The 23,786-nt window shown below is 41.5% G+C and overlaps 1 protein-coding gene across 2 annotated transcripts in view; it reads right to left on the bottom strand.

Moving 5' to 3' along the window:
* Ppt2 (palmitoyl-protein thioesterase 2) overlaps positions 1–18,395 on the bottom strand; it is a 117,303-nt gene extending 98,908 nt beyond the window's left edge. The window contains exon 1 of one of the 2 annotated variants that reach the window (XM_071669730.1): positions 18,303–18,395. In XM_071669730.1, the coding sequence (XP_071525831.1) occupies positions 18,303–18,338 (36 nt within the window). In that variant the 5' untranslated portion in view covers positions 18,339–18,395. Of the gene's footprint in view, positions 1–13,953; positions 14,141–18,302 lie in introns of those variants that run through there. The other variant, XM_071669729.1, reaches the window with a different exon arrangement.
* Positions 18,396–23,786: the final 5,391 nt, after the last annotated feature.

Here is a 23,786-nt window from a genome sequence, read left to right as displayed (position 1 = left end):
GAGGGGCCAGTAGCTTATACCAAAGAAACAAATTAGAAGCCACATGGACAATCAAGCTGAATATCATAAGGACTGTTGAAATAAAACTAACCACACATATGGAATCAAACTTAATCTATCCTGAAGGATATGCAACAGCAAGTTGTGATAGAAGAGGTAAAGGATGGTGAGGTTTTGCTCTGCTGGTAAAGAACTGTACAAAGAGAACAAATGAACAAAAATCTTAGGTCAATGTCATTTTTTTAAACCCATTTTAAGAAATGATAAATCTAACCTCTTTCAGTCCCCTGTGTTTTCTCTTACCCTGATATTTTAAGAAACTTTTGAAGTGATGTTACGTCTCTGCACATTCCTTGATTTTCCAAGGCAAGGTTCTTAACAGGGTTATGTGAGCTTCATAGATGAGGATCCTTTATTCTCCTACTCATGTCAACAATTCTCCTTCCCATGCCAAGCTAGGGTCTTCCGATAAGTCTTCTTATTGCTACAACCCTCCATTATTAATGCTTTCCCATCCCTATTCAGTACTGATATTTTCTCAATGTTTTATGAACTCATAAGACTAATCCTATCTCTAATTTTTTGATAAACACTGGTCTGGATGATCCCCAGAAATATTCAGGGCTTGGTCCTTCACATATCAAACATTCAGAATTCCATTCCCTTCTGATCACCAATATAGCTTCTGTAGTATAAGGCCTATCAAAGGACTTTTCTATGTGAATCATCTCTATTCCTCTTCCTTCTGGGACCTTGGTGAATGTTTTCCTATGGATCTTGAAATCCCTAAAGCATTTGACAGGGTATGTAATAAGTCTTTGCTTTCTAAACTTCAAACCTTTGGCTTTGGCTTTTGTGCTTCTCTCTGTTCCATGAGGCAAAGCTTTGTCTCCAACTGATCCACTGCAGCAGTAACTGATGTCACAACTTCCCCTTCTTATCCTATCTGCAGTGGTGTACCTAAGAGGTCTGTCCTGTTACCTCCTCTCTTTATATATGATCTCCCCTCTTCGTCTGCTAACCCTACTCATTTCTATGCTGGTTAATCCACTTTAAGCACCAATTCATTTTCTCTCCCATTTTCACTTTAATACTCACCCCCAATCTTGCATCAAACACATATCCTTTGCAGTAACTAAGAATGAAATGGTAATAACTTAGTTATATTCAGCAATGCTGTAATGCAATTCCTACCTTTACCTCTTTTTAAATGTTTCTTATTCCCCTTGTTACAACTTCATATCAGAATTCAACCCTGCAATACTGTACACATGTTCACTATAACTATATCCCCAACTCTATCTTAGAAAGCTAACATAATCAATCAAACAAAGTACATTTCCCAAAAGCTGGAGGCATTGTATAGATGTCATAATCATTTTCTTGTGAGCATGTACTCTATAACAACAGGGATTTTGTCCACCCCAGTATGAGGTACAAATTACATATTGAGGGTGGTTCTTTCTCTACGTCTCTGTTAGCCAGAATGAAAAAAAGAAGCTTCAGTCTTATCACTTCTCCATGCATCATCTCACTCCAACAATACCTTTCTGTCCACTGTGACATTGCTGTTCTCTCCATTTTCTACAAGTATCATTTCTGCAACTGCTCCTGTGAGCCATCTGCAGGTGTTTGTGCCACTGAGGCAGGAACCATCATGTCCTCAGGAATGCATGGGTTCTTGTAAGATGGGTCCACTTAGAGTTGCTCTTTCTATACATTCTATCCTAATGTTAACCGGACCCTTCTGTTCAATGTGGTAATATCAAAGTTGAACTTCATATAAATTTTTGGATTTCTCAAAATACATGACAGCCATGTCATTAGCCAAGCACTGTCAAATTACATTGCAGCAGTGCAAATAGCATAATGTTGTCCAAGTACATGACGTTAACATTACTAATCTATTCTTTTCCTGGTATGGGGTGGCTGTGTCAATAAACTCAGTCTTCCCTGATATTCAAAGTTCTCCCAATTCTAAAGGGTTCACTTAAAACTGCAGGATAGGGGAGGGGGTAATGCATTTATTGGACATGAAACTCATTCAGCTGCCAATATTTTTTCTTTTATTGTGTAAAATCAAATGAAATATAGAGAGAATCATGAAACAGAAAAAGAAAAGACAAGGGAAAGTATTCATAAATTTTGTAGGAAGTGAAAAACCTGTTTTGAAATGTGCCAGGTCACAGTTTTTGGGAAAGACATGAAAAGGTAGAGAGTTCCAAAGCTTTGACATGTAGGGAAAGAGGTAGGTATCAAAATGGCCCTTGAGTTGCTGATGGCCACACAATAATCATGTGACACAGCAGCTTGCCAAATATTGCATCATCTAGCTAGTAGTGTCAGCATACAAGTGAACCAACATTGCAGAAAAGGGCAAGGGTTAACATATATGTTTGCACTGAAGGGTCAGACTATCATACTTATATTATCATTCTCTAAGCCAATTTAACCCTGGATATGGTATTAACTTACTTTCCTTGTACCACCTTATTAGTGATTTTCTCAACAGATTATAGAAGAAATACTGAAAATATTGAAAAATGAAAAAAAATTTTGTGGAAGAAAGAAAAGAATTACACTGATCTAAGACTATAAAATTCCTCAAAGTCGAGCATGATGACAATTTTTTTTTTGGTCCCAGTTCTAACTATAATCCATTAATCAAACTCATACAGTGGGGATTTCATGTCTTTTATTGAACATTTAAAAAAAAATTCTGTTTTTCTGTAGTTTTCCTTTTCATTATGATTTTCCTTACACACTGGTATTATACTTGAATATCTCTGGATGGAACCAGGGCATGTGAAATATTGGTCATGAACCATGGAAAGGTCTGTGGGGCCTGGATGTGGATAGGGAGCTGTGGTTTCAGTGCATTACACACGACAACTAGAGACTGAGTGTGAATAAATGTTGCCTTTTTTTGTCCGTTTTCCTGGTGCTGCCTCACTGAAGCAGGCGGTGACAATGCTGTTTCCAGTTGGGTGGGATGACACTGAGAATGGATGAAGGCAAGCAAGTGTGGATGTATATATATGTGTGTACGTGTATATGGCTGTGTATGTGTGTCTGCATATATGTGTGTGTGTTGATATGTATATGTGTGTATGTGTGCATGTATGTATGTACACACACACACACATACATACACACACACACACACACACACACACACACACATATATATATATATATATATATATATATATATATATATATATATATATATATATATATATATATATATATATATATATATGCAATTGAGTGGGAGATGTATAAAAGAAAGAGACAGGAGGTCAAGAGAAAGGTGCAAGAGGTGAAAAAAAGGGCAAATGAGAGTTGGGGTGAGAGAGTATCATTAAATTTTAGGGAGAATAAAAAGATGTTCTGGAAGGAGGTAAATAAAGTGCGTAAGACAAGGGAGCAAATGGGAACTTCAGTGAAGGGCGCAAATGGGGAGGTGATAACAAGTAGTGGTGATGTGAGAAGGAGATGGAGTGAGTATTTTGAAGGTTTGTTCAATGTGTTTGATGATAGAGTGGCAGATATAGGGTGTTTTGGTCGAGGTGGTGTGCAAAGTGAGAGGGTTAGGGAAAATGATTTGGTAAACAGAGAAGAGGTAGTGAAAGCTTTGCGGAAGATGAAAGCCGGCAAGGCAGCAGGTTTGGATGGTATTGCAGTGGAATTTACTAAAAAAAGGGGGTGACTGTATTGTTGACTGGTTGGTAAGGTTATTTAATGTATGTATGACTCATGGTGAGGTGCCTGAGGATTGGCGGAATGCGTGCATAGTGCCATTGTACAAAGGCAAAGGAGATAAGAGTGAGTGCTCAAATTACAGAGGTATAAGTTTGTTGAGTATTCCTGGTAAATTATATGGGAGGGTATTGATTGAGAGGGTGAAGGCATGTACAGAGCATCAGATTGGGGAAGAGCAGTGTGGTTTCAGAAGTGGTAGAGGATGTGTGGATCAGGTGTTTGCTTTGAAGAATGTATGTGAGAAATACTTAGAAAAGCAAATGGATTTGTATGTAGCATTTATGGATCTGGAGAAGGCATATGATAGAGTTGATAGAGATGCTCTGTGGAAGGTATTAAGAATATATGGTGTGGGAGGAAAGTTGTTAGAAGCAGTGAAAAGTTTTTATCGAGGATGTAAGGCATGTGTACGTGTAGGAAGAGAGGAAAGTGATTGGTTCTCAGTGAATGTAGGTTTGCGGCAGGGGTGTGTGATGTCTCCATGGTTGTTTAATTTGTTTATGGATGGAGTTGTTAGGGAGGTAAATGCAAGAGTTTTGGAAAGAGGGGCAAGTATGAAGTCTGTTGGGGATGAGAGAGCTTGGGAAGTGAGTCAGTTGTTGTTCGCTGATGATACAGCGCTGGTGGCTGATTCATGTGAGAAACTGCAGAAGCTGGTGACTGAGTTTGGTAAAGTGTGTGGTAGAAGAGAGTTAAGAGTAAATGTGAATAAGAGCAAGGTTATTAGGTACAGTAGGGTTGAGGGTCAAGTCAATTGGGAGGTGAGTTTGAATGGAGAAAAACTGGAGGAAGTGAAGTGTTTTAGATATCTGGGAGTGGATCTGGCAGCGGATGGAACCATGGAAGCGGAAGTGGATCATAGGGTGGGGGAGGGGGCGAAAATTCTGGGGGCCTTGAAGAATGTGTGGAAGTCGAGAACATTATCTCGGAAAGCAAAAATGGGTATGTTTGAAGGAATAGTGGTTCCAACAATATTGTATGGTTGCGAGGCGTGGGCTATGGATAGAGTTGTGCGCAGGAGGATGGATGTGCTGGAAATGAGATGTTTGAGGACAATGTGTGGTGTGAGGTGGTTTGATCGAGTGAGTGACGTAAGGGTAAGAGAGATGTGTGGAAATAAAAAGAGCGTGGTTGAGAGAGCAGAAGAGGGTGTTTTGAAGTGGTTTGGGCACATGGAGAGAATGAGTGAGGAAAGATTGACCAAGAGGATATATGTGTCGGAGGTGGAGGGAACGAGGAGAAGAGGGAGACCAAATTGGAGGCGAAAAGATGGAGTGAAAAAGATTTTGTGTGATCGGGGCCTGAACATGCAGGAGGGTGAAAGGAGGGCAAGGAATAGAGTGAATTGGAGCGATGTGGTATACCGGGGTTGACGTGCTGTCAGTGGATTGAAACAAGGCATGTGAAGCGTCTGGGGTAAACCATGGAAAGCTGTGTAGGTATGTATATTTGCGTGTGTGGACGTATGTATATACATGTGTATGGGGGAGGTTGGGCCATTTCTTTCGTCTGTTTCCTTGCGCTACCTCGCAAACGCGGGAGACAGCGACAAAGTATAATAAAAAAATATATATATATATATATATATTGGAAAAGATCACAATTTTGCGCGTGATCAAGATATTCCTGTGAGTCCACGGGGGAAATGAAACATGATAAGTTCCCAAGTGCACTTTCATGTAATAATCACATCATCAGGGGAGACACAAGAGAGAAATATAAGTCAGTTGATATAAATCGAAGAGACAAAGCTAGGACACCATTTGGACAATCGCATGTTTACCAAATGGAGTCCTAGCTTCGTCTCTGATGTATATCAACTTACTTATATTTCTCTCTTGTGTCTCCCCTGATGATGTGATTATCATACGAAAGTGCACTTGGGAACTTATCGTGTTTCATTTTCCCCATGGACTCATATATATATCTTTTCTTTTCTGCTCATTTAATAATATATATATATATATATATATATATATATATATATATATATATATATATATATATATATAAATATATATATATATATATCCCTGGGGATAGGGGATGAAGAATACTTCCCACGTATTCCGTGCGTGTCGTAGAAGGCGACTAAAAGGGGAGGGAGCGGGAGGCTGGAAATCCTCCCCTCTCATTTTGTTTTTCTTTTTTTTTTAATTTTCCAAAAGAAGGAACAGAGGGGGGCCAGGTGAGGATATTCCACAGAGGCCCAGTCCTCTGTTCTTGGCACTACCTCGCTGGTGCGGGAAATGGCGGATAGTTTAAAAGAAAAAAGATATATATATATATATATATATATATATATATATATATATATATATATATATATATATATATATACACACACATACATATATACACACACACACATATATATATTTTATTTATATTTATTATACTTTGTCGCTGTCTCCCGCGTTTGCGAGGTAGCGCAAGGAAACAGACGAAAGAAATGGCCAAACCCCTCCCCCCTTACACATGTATATACATACGTCCACACACGCAAATATACATACCTACACAGCTTTCCATGGTTTACCCCAGACGCTTCACATGCCTTGATTCAATCCACTGACAGCACGTCAACCCCTGTATACCACATCGCTCCAATTCACTCTATTCCTTGCCCTCCTTTCACCCTCCTGCATGTTCAGGCCCCGATCACACAAAATCTTTTTCACTCCATCTTTCCACCTCCAATTTGGTCTCCCTCTTCTCCTCGTTCCCTCCACCTCCGACACATATATCCTCTTGGTCAATCTTTCCTCACTCATTCTCTCCACGTGCCCAAACCACTTCAAAACACCCTCTTCTGCTCTCTCAACCACGCTCTTTTTATTTCCACACATCTTTCTCACCCTTACGTTACTCACTCGATCAAACCACCTCACACCACACATTGTCCTCAAACATCTCATTTCCAGCACATCCATCCTCCTGCGCACAACTCTATCCATAGCCCACGCCTCGCAACCATACAACATTGTTGGAACCACTATTCCTTCAAACATACCCATTTTTGCTTTCCGAGATAATGTTCTCAACTTCCACACATTCTTCAAGGTCCCCAGAATTTTCACCCCCTCCCCCACCCTATGATCCACTTCCGCTTCCATGGTTCCATCCGCTGCCAGATCCACTCCCAGATATCTAAAACACTTCACTTCCTCCAGTTTTTCTCCATTCAAACTCACCTCCCAATTGACTTGACCCTCAACCCTACTGTACCTAATAACCTTGCTCTTATTCACATTTACTCTTAACTTTCTTCTTCCACACACTTTACCAAACTCAGTCACCAGCTTCTGCAGTTTCTCACATGAATCAGCCACCAGCGCTGTATCATCAGCGAACAGCAACTGACTCACTTCCCAAGCTCTCTCATCCCCAACAGACTTCATACTTGCCCCTCTTTCCAAAACTCTTGCATTTACCTCCCTAACAACCCCATCCATAAACAAATTAAACAACCATGGAGACATCACGCACCCCTGCCGCAAACCTACATTCACTGAGAACCAATCACTTTCCTCTCCTCCCACACGTACACATGCCTTACATTCTTTTCTTTTAAACTATTAGCCATTTCCCGCGTTAGCGAGGTAGCGTTAAGAACAGAGGACTGGGCCTTTTTTGGAATATCCTCACCTGGCCCCCTCTGTTCCTTCTTTTGGAAAATTAAAAAAAAACGAGAGGGGAGGATTTCCAGCCCCCCGCTCCCTCCCCTTTTAGTCGCCTTCTACGACACGCAGGGAATACGAGGGAAGTATTCTTAATCCCCTATCCCCAAGGATAATATATATATGATAGAGTTGATAGAGATGCTCTGTGGAAGGTATTAAGAATATATGGTGTGGGAGGAAAGTTGTTAGAAGCAGTGAAAAGTTTTTATCGAGGATGTAAGGCATGTGTACGTGTAGGAAGAGAGGAAAGTGATTGGTTCTCAGTGAATGTAGGTTTGCGGCAGGGGTGCGTGATGTCTCCATGGTTGTTTAATTTGTTTATGGATGGGGTTGTTAGGGAGGTGAATGCAAGAGTTTTGGAAAGAGGGGCAAGTATGAAGTCTGTTGGGGATGAGAGAGCTTGGGAAGTGAGTCAGTTGTTGTTCGCTGATGATACAGCGCTGGTGGCTGATTCATGTGAGAAACTGCAGAAGCTGGTGACTGAGTTTGGTAAAGTGTGTGGAAGAAGAAAGTTAAGAGTAAATGTGAATAAGAGCAAGGTTATTAGGTACAGTAGGGTTGAGGGTCAAGTCAATTGGGAGGTGAGTTTGAACGGAGAAAAACTGGAGGAAGTGAAGTCTTTTAGATATCTGGGAGTGGATCTGGCAGCGGATGGAACCATGGAAGCGGAAGTGGATCATAGGGTGGGGGAGGGGGCAAAAATTCTGGGGGCCTTGAAGAATGTGTGGAAGTCGAGAACATTATCTCGGAAAGCAAAAATGGGTATGTTTGAAGGAATAGTGGTTCCAACAATGTTGTATGGTTGCGAGGCGTGGGCTATGGATAGAGTTGTGCGCAGGAGGATGGATGTGCTGGAAATGAGATGTTTGAGGACAATGTGTGGTGTGAGGTGGTTTGATCGAGTGAGTAACGTAAGGGTAAGAGAGATGTGTGGAAATAAAAAGAGCGTGGTTGAGAGAGCAGAAGAGGGTGTTTTGAAGTGGTATACCACATCGCTCCAATTCACTCTATTCCTTGCCCTCCTTTCACCCTCCTGCATGTTCAGGCCCCGATCACACAAAATCTTTTTCACTCCATCTTTCCACCTCCAATTTGGTCTCCCTCTTCTCCTCGTTCCCTCCATCTCCGACACATATATCCTCTTGGTCAATCTTTCCTCACTCATTCTCTCCATGTGCCCAAACCACTTCAAAACACCCTCTTCTGCTCTCTCAACCACGCTCTTTTTATTTCCACACATCTCTCTTACCCTTACGTTACTCACTCGATCAAACCACCTCACACCACACATTGTCCTCAAACATCTCATTTCCAGCACATCCATCCTCCTGCCCACAACTCTATCCATAGCCCACGTCTCGCAACCATACAACATTGTTGGAACCACTATTCCTTCAAACATACCCATTTTTGCTTTCCGAGATAATGTTCTCGACTTCCACACATTCTTCAAGGCCCCCAGAATTTTCGCCCCCTCCCCACCCTATAATCCACTTCCGCTTCCATGGTTCCATCCGCTGCCAGATCCACTCCCAGATATCTAAAACACTTCACTTCCTCCAGTTTTTCTCCATTCAAACTCACCTCCCAATTGACTTGACCCTCAACCCTACTGTACCTAATAACCTTGCTCTTATTCACATTTACTCTTAACTTTCTTCTTCCACACACTTTACCAAACTCAGTCACCAGCTTCTGCAGTTCCTCACATGAATCAGCCACCAGCGCTGTATCATCAGCGAACAACAACTGACTCACTTCCCAAGCTCTCTCATCCCCAACAGACTTCATACTTGCCCCTCTTTCCAAAACTCTTGCATTCACCTCCCTTACAACCCCATCCATAAACAAATTAAACAACCATGGAGACATCACACACCCCTGCCGCAAACCTACATTCACTGAGAACCAATCACTTTCCTCTCTTCCTACACGTACACATGCCTTACATCCTCGATAAAAACTTTTCACTGCTTCTAACAACTTTCCTCCCACACCATATATTCTTAATACCTTCCACAGAGCATCTCTATCAACTCTATCATATGCCTTCTTCAGATCCATAAATGCTACATACAAATCCATTTGCTTTTCTAAGTATTTCTCACATACATTCTTCAAAGCAAACACCTGATCCACACATCCTCTACCACTTCTGAAACCACACTGCTCTTCCCCAATCTGATGCTCTGTACATGCCTTCACCCTCTCAATCAATACCCTCCCATATAATTTACCAGGAATACTCAACAAACTTATACCTCTGTAATTTGAGCACTCACTCTTATCCCCTTTGCCTTTGTACAATGGCACTATGCACGCATTCCGCCAATCCTCAGGCACCTCACCATGAGTCATACATACATTAAATAACCTTACCAACCAGTCAACAATACAGTCACCCCCTTTTTTTAATAAATTCCACTGCAATACCATCCAAACCTACTGCCTTGCCGGCTTTCATCTTCCGCAAAGCTTTCAGTACCTCTTCTATATATCTTATTTTCATCATACTTTGTTGCTGTCTCCCGCATTAGCGAGGTAGCATAATGAAACAGATGAAAGAATGGCCCAACCCACCAGCATACACATGTATATACATACACGCCCACACACGCACATATACATACCTATACATACATATACATACACTGACATATACATATATACACATATACATATTCATACATGCTGCCTTCACCCATTCCCACCATTACCCTGCCACAAATAAAATGGCATCCCCATCCCACTGTGCGTATGTGAGGTAGTGCTAGGAAAAGACAACAAAGGCCACATTCGTTCACACTCGGTCTCGAGCAGTGATATGTAATGAACTGAAACCACAGCTCCCTTGCCACATCCAGGCCCCACAAAATTTTCCATGGTTAACCCCAGACGCTTCACATGCCTTGGTTCAATCCATTGACAGCACGTCGACCCAGGTATACCACATCCTTCCAATTCACTCTATTTCTTGCATGCCTTTCACCCTCCTGTATGTTCAAACCCCGATCGCTCAAAATCTTTTTTATTCCATCCTTCCACCTCCAATTTGGTCTCTCACTTCTCCTTGTTCTCTCCACCTCTGACACATTTCAATACACCCTCTTCTGCTCTCTAACCACACTCTTTTTATTACCACACATCTCTCCTACCCTTTCATTACTTACTTGATCAAACCACCTCACACCACATACTGTCCTCAAACATCTCATTTCCAACACATCCAACCTCCTCCGCACAACCCTATCTATAGCTCATGCTATAGATATTCCTTCAAACATACCCATTTTTGCTCTCTGAGATAACATACTTGCCTTCCACACATTTTTCAATGCTCCCAGAACCTTCGCCCCCTCCCCAACCCTGTGACTTACTTCCGCTTCCATGGTTCCATACGCTGCCAGATCCATTCCCAGATATCTAAAACACTTCACTTCCTCCAGTTTTTCTCCATTCAAACTTACCTCCCAATTGACTTGTCCCTCAACCCTACTGTACCTAATAACCTTGCTCTTATTCACATTTACTCTCAGCTTTCTTCTTTCACACACTTTACCAAACTCAGTCACAAGCTTCTGCAGTTTCTCACCCGAATCAGCCACCGGCGCTGTATCATCAGTGAACAACAAATGATTCACTTCCCAAGCTGTCATCGACAACAGACTGCATACTTGCCCCTCTCTCCAAAACTCTTGCATTCACCTCCCTAACAACCCCATCCATGAACAAATTAAACAACCATGGAGACATCACACACTCCTGCCGCAAACTGACATTCACTGGGAACCAATCACTTTCCCCTCTTCCTACTCGCACACGTCTTACATCCTTGATATATGTGTGTGTATATGAGTGGATGGGCCATTCTTACGTCTGTCTCCTGGCACTACCTTGTTGACATGGGAAATGGCGATCAAGTATAATGAATGAAATAATAGAATCTCTTGAAATACACTAATTTTCCTTTACTTGCACAGTTTCACTTGTGGTAAATCACTTCTATTTACTATGAAAAATTTGGTGTTAATCAATGCAAAGATAGTGCACTTCAAGAAATCAACAAAAACAATGGATATCTCACCTGGCTTCACCACAGCTGATGTTTACCTTCTCTAAAATCTTTTTGTAACTATGATTTTTTTGTTTCATGTTTAGATCTACCTTTCGAAGTGCTGTAAGAGTTCTTACTATTTGGCAAGCGGAAGCAATAATACTTTTTGTTAGCTTTTAACTAAATATGATTCTATTGGAGGCTGAGCAAGTTTTTCATAGGTGATACTAATTTCTTTCACTTCAATTAACCCATTTTCCCTGAACTTCATACCTTTCTCTACTACTGACTTAACTATATCAAAAAGGTATGAAAATTATTCTCGTCTCGTGAATTTCTTATTACTACGAAAGCAAGATTTAAGAAAAAAAACCGAGGGTAGAAGAAAAATAATATATCAACTAAGATTTATTCAAATCATCCACCTCTGGGTTACATTGAGGCAGACTGGGGTCAGGGTGGCTGGGCACATTTCAAGATTGCACCAGGTAAGGTCTCCAAGAAACCTGCTAAACTTGGTGACATTAAGAATTAACCATTTCAGCCATCAGAAATGATATCTGTAAGAATCTTGATACACAAACTTTTCAACTAAAGGAAAAGTTGTTAAATCCAGTAATATAGTAATAAAGAAAAATATACAATATAGGCATAATACTTTTGGACCCAATTATGCAGACAATTATTTTTGATGTTCATTGGAGTTTGTATTACACACATTCAAACAATTAAGCATGCAATGTGATCAACTGAGGATGACACAAAAAGCCATGTCATCTTTTGGTAAAAGTTCAGTTTAGTTCTGCATCATTATTAGCTTTAGATATTGAGTAATCTTGTTTCAAAAGAGTGGTGTCAGTTATTATACATATCATTATAAAAAACTAGAACCCCTTTTGAAAAATCCAGGACCTCCTGTGGCTTCATGACTGCACTAAACTCAGTAACAAGGACAAGATGGGCTCCTTCAGAGTGAAAATTTCTCTGACAAGACTGTACTCTTTGTGTCATCAGCTGAGGGTGATACAGCCTTGGCATTGATGAATTCAACCTCAAAAAGTTCAAGCAAGGAGAGTCCAGCACCATCTGATAATTGTTGTGGTTACAAAATTAAATAAGAGATGCAGATTTGAAGCACTTTATTCCAAGATACTCAATGAGGTGACAGTCATTAAGGTTATAAAGCACTAGGGAAACGTGGTTAAATCACCCACCAGAGACCAGGGGGCTACCAAAACCACCGAAGACTGTCATCACTTGGCGCAATGTATCAAGGAAGCAATACAGGTCAAAGCTCTCCCTAACCTTATCTAACCTGAACCTCACAACACAAAGCCAATTTACATTAGGATTAATCTAAGGTTAATGCCCACCTCTACCCTAACTTAACCTTTCCCTTACTACACAGAACAATGGGTAAAAGAGAGCAATCCAGGCCAATGCTCATTTTATCCTAACCTCACTTCACAGGCCAATGTGTAAGGGGAGCCATCTAGGGCAATGCTAACCCTATTTCAACTTATCCCTTAATAACAAACCAATGTGTTAAGAGAACAAGACAGTGCTCCCCCTGATCCAACAACCAAACCGTCTCTAAACAGACCAATGAATAGAGGGAGCAACTCAAGACAATGTTCACCCTAATCTAACCTTACCACACAAGTCAATGTGTAAAGGGAGCAATCTAAGTCACACCTCATCTTCGACCTTACCACACCTTTGACCATACAACATGAGGGTTGGGAGGCACCACACTTGTACCAATGCCATGGTTAGCACCAACTGAATATTATGGGATAAGGGAGAGATACGATTGATTGAGGATATGGTTCAAGATGGTTAATCTAAACGCTGGTCTAATTTGCGCCCATTACACTTTAACCTGTGTGGTGATTGTCTTCTGTAGCGCTGTCAGCATTACGATTCATAATTTAACCTGCACAAGTATTAGAAACACTAGTAAAGCTCAACAGAACCTTTCGAAACCTTAACTACCCTCCCTTACGAGCTGAAACTTTATATGAATTATTTTCACCACGGTTCAAATTGCACCCGACACTCCCATGATTGAACATGGCGCCAGCGACCCACAAATGTAAACAAACAGACGACAACCCGAGCGGCAATTGGCGCCACTCCCCAGCCTCCTGACAATATCATATGTCTGTGTGATACACGTTCTACATACTGACAAAAAATAAATAGTAATCAATAAGATTATCACTTAGGAGTAATTATCAGACAAATAATCAGTACAAAATAGTACCAAGGAGTAGCCAGTACAGAAAAATCCCTTGTAAAATCAACCGCACTGTGATATTATTACAAAATCGGATAAGAATGTGGCACAAGTTAGAACATTTTATTATCAATTTTAACAAAATAACTACAATTACATCTCAACAGATACTATAATAACCTGGGAATGTATCTACTTAGTCTAATACTTACTTCTCTGATTTGATTTGCTAAAAAGTTTAGGCTAAATCTTATGTCCCAGACGCCATGGATGATAACTACTGGCTTGTATGCCACACAAGATAACAAAATAAAAAATGAAAATGGTAAAACACAGAGTACTCTCATGGTTCAGCTTTGTAAACCCTGGCCAGATAGGAGTACCGTAAAGTCAGACCAGCGAACATGGTTGCTAGCAATCATTCTCACTTGCCAGACATGGAAGCATATAACTGCTAGCAAACAGTGAAAAAAAGGAAAGCGTTAGATAATTGAACGAGAGTATAATTCAATTTTGACATATATACCACACTTTATTAAGTTCCTTCATCAAAGGCACTTCAAACAGACTCCTTCAAACATACCCATTTTTGTTCTCCAAGATAACCATCTTTACCACACATTCTTCATCACTCCCGGAACCTTCGCCCCTCCACTACCCTATGATTCGCTTCCACTTCCATGATCCCATTCGCTGCTAAGTCAACTCCCAAATATCTAAAACGCTTCGCTTCCTCCAATTTTTCTCCATGTAAACTTACATCCCAATTAACTTGTCCCTCAACCCTACTGAACCTAATAACCTTGATCTTATTCTCCACATTTACTATCAACTTTCTCCTTTCACACACTTTTCCAAACTCAGTCACCTACCTCTGCAGTTTCTCACTTGAATCAGCCACCAGAGCTGTATGATTGGCGAACAGCTGACTACTTCCAAGACCCTTCCATCCCTAACAGATTGCATACTCCCCTTATCTCCAAAACTTTTGCATTTCCCTCCCTAACCACCCCATCCATATACATTAAACAATCATGGGGACATCACACACCCCTGCCGCAAACCGACCTTCACTGGGAACCAATCATTCTCCTCTCTTCCTACTCGTGCACATGCGTTACATCCTTGATAAAAACATTTCACTGCTTCTAGCAGCTTACCTCCCACACCATATACTCTTAAGATTTCCACAAAGCATCTCTATCAACTCTATCATATCCCTTCTCCAGATCCATAAATGCTACACATAAATCCATCTGTTTTTCCAAGTATTTCTCAAACACATTCTTCAAAGCAAACATCTGATCTACACATCCTCTACCACTTCTGAAACCACACTGCTCCTACCCAGCCCGATATTCTGTACATGCCTTCACCATCTCAATCAACACCCTTCCATACAATTTCTCAAAAATACTCAACAAACTTATGCCTCTGTAGTTTGAACACTCACCTTTATCCACTTTGCCTTTGTACAATGGCACTATGCATGCATTTCGCCAATCCTAAGACACTTCACAATGATCCACACATACACCGAATATCCTCACCAACCAATCAACAACACAGTCACCACCTTTCTTAATAAATTCCATTGCAATGCCATCCAGACGCGCCGCCTTGTCGGATCTCATCTTCCGCAAAGCTTTCATTGCTTCTTCTCTTAACCAAACCATTCTCCCTTTCACTTCGCACACCACCCCGACCAAAACACTCTACATCTGCAATTCACCTTCAAACACATTCAACAGATCTTCAAAATACCCACTCCTCTTTCTCACTTCACAACTTGTTATCACTTCCCCACTTGCCCTCTTCCCCGATGTTCCCATCTGTTCTCTTGTCTTACGCACGTTATTTACATCCTTCCAAAGTATCTTTTTATTCTCCCTAAAGTTAAAGATACTCTCTCACCCCAATTCTCATTTGTCCTCTTTTTCAACCTTTGCACCTTCCTCTTAACTTCCTGCCGCAGTCATTTGCACTCATTCCTTGAAAGTATCGTCTAAATGCCTTTCTTTTCTCTTTCACTAACAACCTTACTTCTTCATCTCACCTCTCACTACCCTTCCTAATCTGCGCACCTCCCACCTTTATCACGTGACATGCATCTTTTGCACAGGCCATCACTACTTCCCTAAATACATCCCATTCCTCACCCACTCCCCTCATGTCATTTGCTCTCAACTTTTGCACTCAATCTCTCCTGGTACTTCCTCACACAAGTCTCCTTTCCAAGCTCGCTTACTCTCACCACTCTCTCCTCCCCAATATTTTCTCTTTTCTTTTTTTTTTAAACCTCTACATATCTTCACCTTCGACTCCACAAGATAGTGATACGACATCCCACCAGCTGCCCCTCTCAGCACATTAATATCCAAAAGTCTCTCTTTTACATGCCTATCAGTTAACATGTAATCTACTAATGCCCTTTGACCATCTCTCCTAATCACATACGTATACTTATGTATATCTCTCTTTTTAAACCAGGTATTCCTAATCACCAGTGTTTTTCAGCACATATCCACAAGCTTTTCACCATTTTCAATCACAACACTGAATACCCCACGTTCATCAATTATAACCTCAATTGCCACATTACTCACCTTCACATTTAAATCACCCATCACTAATACTCGGTCCAGTGCACCAAAGCTGCTGACATACACTCAGCTGCTCCTAAAAAACTTGCTTTCCATGATCTCATGACCAGGTGCATAGCACTAATAATCACCCGTCTCTCTCCATTCACTTTCAGTTTTACCCAACTCAACCCAGAACAAACTTTCTTACACTCTATCACACTCCCACAACTCCTGTTTTAGGAGTATTGCTACTCCTTGGTTCTTGTCCTCTCACCAATCCCTGACTTTACTCCCAAGACTTTCCAAACCATTCTTACTCTTTACCCTTGAACTTCGTTTCGCTCAGAGCCAGAACATCCTGGTTTATTTCCTCAAACATACTACCTGTCTCTCCTTTCTTCTCATCTTGGTTGTATTCATACTCATTCAGACACCCCAATCTGAGCGTTCGAGGAGGATGAGCACTTCCCACTTGACTCCTTCTTGTTTCCTTTCAGAAATTGAAATACAAGAAGGGGAGGGTTTCCAGCCCCTCGCTCCCGCCCCCTTTAGTCGTCTCCTTAGTGGATCGCCGCTTCCAGCGTTAACGAGGTAGCGCCGGGAAAAGACGAAGAAAGGCCACATTCGCCCACACCCATTCTCTTGCTGTCATGTATATTGCACCGAAACCGCAACCCCTCATCCACAACCATGTCCAACAGACCTTTCCATGGTTTACCCCGGACGCTGCAAATGCCCTGGTTCACTCCAATGACAGCATATCGACCCCGGTATATCACATCGTTCTAATTCTTTCTAACACATGCACGCTTTTCACCCTCCTGTATATTCAGGCCCGAATCACTCAAAATCTGTTCACTACTTCCTTCCATCTCCAACTTGGTCCCCCTGTTCTTGTTTCCTACACTTCTGACATATAACCTCTTTGTCAACTTTTCCCAACTCATTCTCTCCACATGTCCAAACCATCTCAACACATCCTCTTCTGCTCTCTCAACCACATTCTTTTTATTACCACATAACTATCGTACCCTTTCATTACTTACTCGACCAAATCTTCTCCCACCACATATTGTCTTCAAACATTTCATTTCCAACACATCCTTATCCTTAGCCTATGCAATGCATCCACATAATATTGTTAGGATTTCTATTCTTTCAAACACACCCATTTTTGCCCTCCCAGAAAAAGTTTTCTCTTTCCACACATTCTCTAGCGCTCCCAGAACCTTCACCTCCCCCCAACCTATGACTCCTTTCCACTTCCATGGTTCCATTGCTACCATGTTCACTCCCAGGTATTTGAAACACTTTTCTTCTTCCAATTTTTCTCCATTCCGACTCGTGCTAACCTGTCCTTCAACTCTGCTGAACCTAATAACCTTGCTTATTCACATTTATTCTCAAATTTCTCCTTTCACACATTCCCACACTGTCACCAATTTCAGCAGTTCCTCACCTGAATCCACCACCAGTGCTGTATCAACAACAAGCAACAAATGCCTAGAAAATAACAATGAAACGGGATGATGACAATCACGTCTTCGACATCAACTCCCAAGAGTTTGTTTAGCTAAGCACCGAGTATGCCGACACCAGGATACAAGACCCACCACCCAAGCTGTCACCCGGGAAATACATTATGACCCACGGCGTCAACGGGGTCATAGATCCGGTGTACTTCTCTACTGACCCAAGCATCAATCCTAGACGACTGCCCAACCGTAAACGAAAGGTGGCGGAGTGGGTTGGTCCTCCTGAAATTGCGTCACGGGATAACTTCAAGTTTGGCCGTGGAAGGTCTTACAGGATCTCTGCATACCATCCCCCTCGCCATAAATGCTTCAAATGCCAGCCAAGATCTGCAAGTCCACCCCCAAGTGTGGGACCTGCGCCGGTTATCTTGAAACGAAGAACTGTGGAGCCCTGCAGGATGGAGACACTGTAGTCATCATGAAGTGTGTGTACTGTCCTACCGTGAGTGTATGTGCCTCACACGAGGGTTGTCCCATGACCAAGCCACCATCCAGCAGCAGTGGGAGGCAACGTGCTCCTGAGGGACAGACGCCTGCACCAAAGACCCCCTCTGGCTGCTAGCTAAGCACAGGGTGGGGAACCCCCCCTCCCCCTCCCCGACACCAACACACACACACACACACCCGTAGTGACCACACCTGCGTATTTCCCAGCTCTGCCACCCTCGCCCACACCTGCACCACAGGTGTCCTCGGGTCCCGACCCCCCAGTGGGGGAGAATCATGCACTAATGGATGTGTGAAATCATCAGCACTACAAGAGTGTGGCACAACCCCGAGTAGATCTGTAAGATCCCATCAAACAGATATGGTGTATCGATTAGCGTTCCTAACCATGACGCATTCACGGGCACCCCAGGGTTGTGCGAAAAGATTCGAATCCTAGTCGCAGCAGTCGGTCCACAATCAACTCAGCTGTTCATCCACCCTTAGAGGTTTGTAGATAAAATGGTTACCTTTCTTTTTTCTTATATATAGTCTCAGCCAACATAAGAAAAAGGAAAGGTACAAAAGTAAGTCGCAGAGGAGATCCACTCGCTCAAGGATGTGCACATGGAATTTTCTCAATATCAGGACTGATTTGTGCCGGTGTCCGCGGCCAATTTACTGTGCACCCCATGCTTATCCTGTGAGCGGTAGTGCAAAAGGATTACATGGGGCCGCAAAGGGTCTTAGTCAGACCCCAGTGGGTTGACATTACATAAGATGTTACGATTGGCATTTCGGTACATACATTACATAGTTTCATACGGTAAGTTTTATCGACTAAATGCAGAAAAGTGGATACAAACTTGAAATTTCAAGTATCTTGTTATTAACAGTAAGGTGTGACATTTCCTGCAGGGTTTGTTTAGATCTATCCCTAAAAGACTATTTTTTTTTCACATACTAAGACACAGTGTTCTACTTTGTGTCTAAATCTTTGACCACAAACTTTACAGTTCACACAGCTAACATCTTCAGTAGGACAAAGCCCCAGCAGTACTACAGCCTAGCCTTAGTCCGGGAATTACAACATACTGTAATCTGCTGATCTTATTATTCTCCATATACATGTTTTACTTTACGCTTTTCACTGTGATGGAAAATGTTTCTACTTATGCTTATCTGAACTCGTCTTCATGCTTCAAAGAGGTCAGTTAGTTCCTTTCAATTACAGTTTTGAGGCTTCTAATTGACAACACTGTGTTGCTTTCAACACCACCTTTACTAAGTTTGGCTACAGCATCAACTTTATCATGCTCACGGAGGCCTATATGAGAGGGAATTCATTACAATTTGATTTGAATCCCTTGAGCGATCATGTCCGAGTATTTGTGTCTGGCTTCAGAGACCAGCATTCTACAATTGATATAGCGTTAAGGGCAAGTAATGAAGATAAAGTATCAGAGATAAACTGTCTGGGGCAGTGACTTTTACCTGCTCAAGAGCAATACGTATGGCGAACAGTTCAGTTTGTAGAGCAGATGCCCAGTTGTATATTCTAACATTTTTCTCTAATATATTACCATTGGGCTTGATTACTGCCTGCTTCTGTAGTGGCAGAGTACGCGAGAATCGTCAGTACGGATGGACTTGGCTATCTTATTGTCAGTCTGAAGTTTCTGTATATATGTTCAAGGGCATTAGTCTTAGCTAAGTGTTGAAGGTGAAGATTGTAATTAGTTTCTTGGGTGGATAAGTAGATATAGTGACGTCGAAGGGAGTTACCTGCCTAGGAGGCAGGAAATGCTACAGTTTACTAATTTCATATACAAATTATGTACGCCAAGCATTGTCATGTGGTTGGCTGTTATTTGGATCCAGTTAGATTTACTTGTGCCATGGCATATATGGTTTAACAATTCTCTAGAGATCAATCTCAGGAGACCCACCACCACCCACGTGAGACTCTGGAAGCCACACAGCAGAGTGTGTGTCAATGACTGTGTGGATGAGTGTCCCTCGCTCCCCCCCGTTCCCAGGTCCCGTGACCACATGTGCCACCACCCAACCCGCTCTCATTCCCAAGTGGAGAGTGTGTACTTCTATACAAGCATTTCTGTTCCCGTAACCTTACGAGCTAGTGAGTGAAGGATGATAATAACGCTGGTAAAAAAGATAAAACGTTATGTATCGGTAAAGAAACTTTCATTTACTTGTTGATCACCGCAAGACTGTACCTGGACGGATACCATCACCAATCATTGTTGTGTTGATAAACTCGAGTGTACCTGAACAAAACAGCTGACTACTGTACTCACAGTCCTGAGTTGGACCTTTGCCTCCGTGAGAAAGACGTTATTTGACCCTCACCATAAAGTTACCACGGAGACAATAGACGTGGTGTGCCTACGGGATTGTGGAAGACCTGCTGGGTCAATACCACCAAATCTGCCTTTCTCTAGTTGTTATGATTTTAGATTATGCAACTCATGTATAAGTACATACGTCAGGAAAACTGTAACACCTAATCATATTTGTGTGATGTTCTACCTCGGATACTTGAAAATGCATCATAAAAGTGCTTATCGTAGATACATATACTCTTAATCGTAATCACTGTTTCTTTTTTCCAGTTGCATACTTCACTTATCATGTAATCTGGTAAATTTTATCTTGTGTTACCCACACCATGTAATCATTTCTCACGCGATGTTACTTACTATGTCTCAGTCACTGAGGCCCACCACTACCAGGAGGGTCTGTGCGCTCTGTATCCCCTTTGGCGCTACCGCCCAAGGCCCCACATCCCCCCTACGGACTTTCTCCAAGACTCAGATATTTACCTCGCTCACAACCCCATCCAGGAAAAGATTGAACAACGATGATAACCTCACACACACCGGCACAAGGTCACAGGCATGCGTATCATCGAACATTTGCTGATAACCAAGAGGAAAAATGAAGCACGTCAAGTGGTGTTTTATCATTCCTTATACACATTAGCCCATCCACACACACACACACACACACACACACACACACACACATATATATATATATATATATATATATATATATATATATATATATATATATATATGTATATATATATATATATATATATATATATATATATATATATACAGAGGTATAAGTTTGTTGAGTATTCCTGGTAAATTATATGGGAGGGTATTGATTGAGAGGGTGAAGGCATGTACAGAGCATCAGATTGGGGAAGAGCAGTGTGGTTTCAGAAGTGGTAGAGGATGTGTGGATCAGGTGTTTGCTTTGAAGAATGTATGTGAGAAATACTTAGAAAAGCAAATGGATTTGTATGTAGCATTTATGGATCTGGAGAAGGCATATGATAGAGTTGATAGAGATGCTCTGTGGAAGGTATTAAGAATATATGGTGTGGGAGGAAAGTTGTTAGAAGCAGTGAAAAGTTTTTATCGAGGATGTAAGGCATGTGTACGTGTAGGATGAGAGGAAAGTGATTGGTTCTCAGTGAATGTAGGTTTGCGGCAGGGGTGTGTGATGTCTCCATGGTTGTTTAATTTGTTTATGGATGGGGTTGTTAGGGAGGTAAATGCAAGAGTCTGGAAAGAGGGGCAAGTATGAAGTCTGTTGGGGATGAGAGAGCTTGGGAAGTGAGTCAGTTGTTGTTCGCTGATGATACAGCGCTGGTGGCTGATTCATGTGAGAAACTGCAGAAGCTGGTGACTAGTTTGGTAAAGGGTGTGGAAGAAGAAAGTTAAGAGTAAATGTGAATAAGAGCAAGGTTATTAGGTACAGTAGGGTTGAGGGTCAAGTCAATTGGGAGGTGAGTTTGAATGGAGAAAAACTGGGGAAGTGAAGTGTTTTAGATATCTGGGAGTGGATCTGTCAGCGGATGGAACCATGGAAGCGGAAGGGGGTCATAGGGTGGGGGAGGGGGCGAAAATTCTGGGAGCCTTGAAGAATGTGTGGAAGTCGAGAACATTATCTCGGAAAGCAAAAATGGGTATGTTTGAAGGAATAGTGGTTCAATCAATGCTGTATGGTTGCGAGGCGTGGGCTATGGATAGAGTTGTGCGCAGGAGGATGGATGTGCTGGAAATGAGATGTTTGAGGACAATGTGTGGTGTGAGGTGGTTTGATCGAGTGAGTAACGTAAGGGTAAGAGAGATGTGTGGAAATAAAAAGAGCGTGGTTGAGAGAGCAGAAGAGGGTGTTTTGAAGTGGTTTGGGCACATGAGAGAATGAGTGAGGAAAGATTGACCAAGAGGATATATGTGTCGGAGGTGGAGGGAACGAGGAGAAGTGGGAGACCAAATTGGAGGAGGAAAGATGGAGTGAAAAAGATTTTGTGTGATCGGGGCCTGAACATGCAGGAGGGTGAAAGGAGGGCAAGGAATAGAGTGAATTGGAGCGATGTGGTATACCGGGGTTGACGTGCTGTCAGTGGATTGAATCAGGGCATGTGAAGCGTCTGGGGTAAACCATGGAAAGCTGTGTAGGTATGTATATTTGCGTGTGTGGACGTATATGTATATACATGTGTATGGGGGTGGGTTGGGCTATTTCTTTCGTCTGTTTCCTTGCGCTACCTCGCAAACGCGGGAGACAGCGGCAAAAAAAAAAAAAAAAAAAAAAAAAAAAAAAATATATATATATATATATATATATATATATATATATATATATATATATATATATATATATATATATATATATATATTTTTCATACTATTCGCCGTTTACCGCGATAGCGAGGTAGCGTTAAGAACAGAGGATTGGGCCTTTTTTGGAATATCCTCACCTGGCCCCCTCTGTTCCTTCTTTTGGAGAAAAAAAAAAAAAAAAAAAAAAAAAAAAAAAAGGAGAGGGGAGGATTTCCAGCCCCCCGCTCCCTCCCCTTTTAGTCGCCTTCTACGACACGCAGGGAATACGTGGGAAGTATTCTTAATCCCCTATCCCCAGGGATATATATATATATATATATATGTATATACATGTGTATGGGGGTGGGTTGGGCCATTTCTTTCGTCTGTTTCCTTGCGCTACCTCGCAAACGCGGGAGACAGCGACAAAGCAAAAAAAAAAAAAAAAATATATATATATATATATATATATATATATATATATATATATATATATATATATATATATATATATAAATATATTTATATATATATATATATATATATATATATATATTTATATATATATATATATATATATATATATATATATATATATATATATATATATATATATATATATTTTTTTTTTTTTTTTGCTTTGTCGCTGTATCCCGCGTTTGCGAGGTAGCGCAAGGAAACAGACGAAAGAAATGGCCCAACCCACCCGCATACACATGTATATACATACGTCCACACACGCAAATATACATACCTACACAGCTTTCCATGGTTTACCCCAGACGCTTCACATGCCTTGATTCAATCCACTGACAGCACGTCAGCCCCGGTATACCACATCGCTCCAATTCACTCT

The sequence above is a fragment of the Panulirus ornatus genome, chromosome 14 (genome assembly GCF_036320965.1).
Source record: "Panulirus ornatus isolate Po-2019 chromosome 14, ASM3632096v1, whole genome shotgun sequence".
Classification (NCBI taxonomy): Eukaryota; Metazoa; Arthropoda; class Malacostraca; order Decapoda; family Palinuridae; genus Panulirus; species Panulirus ornatus.
The sequence above is the reverse complement of the archived record's forward strand: the minus strand, read 5'-3'. Positions and strand labels throughout refer to the sequence as shown.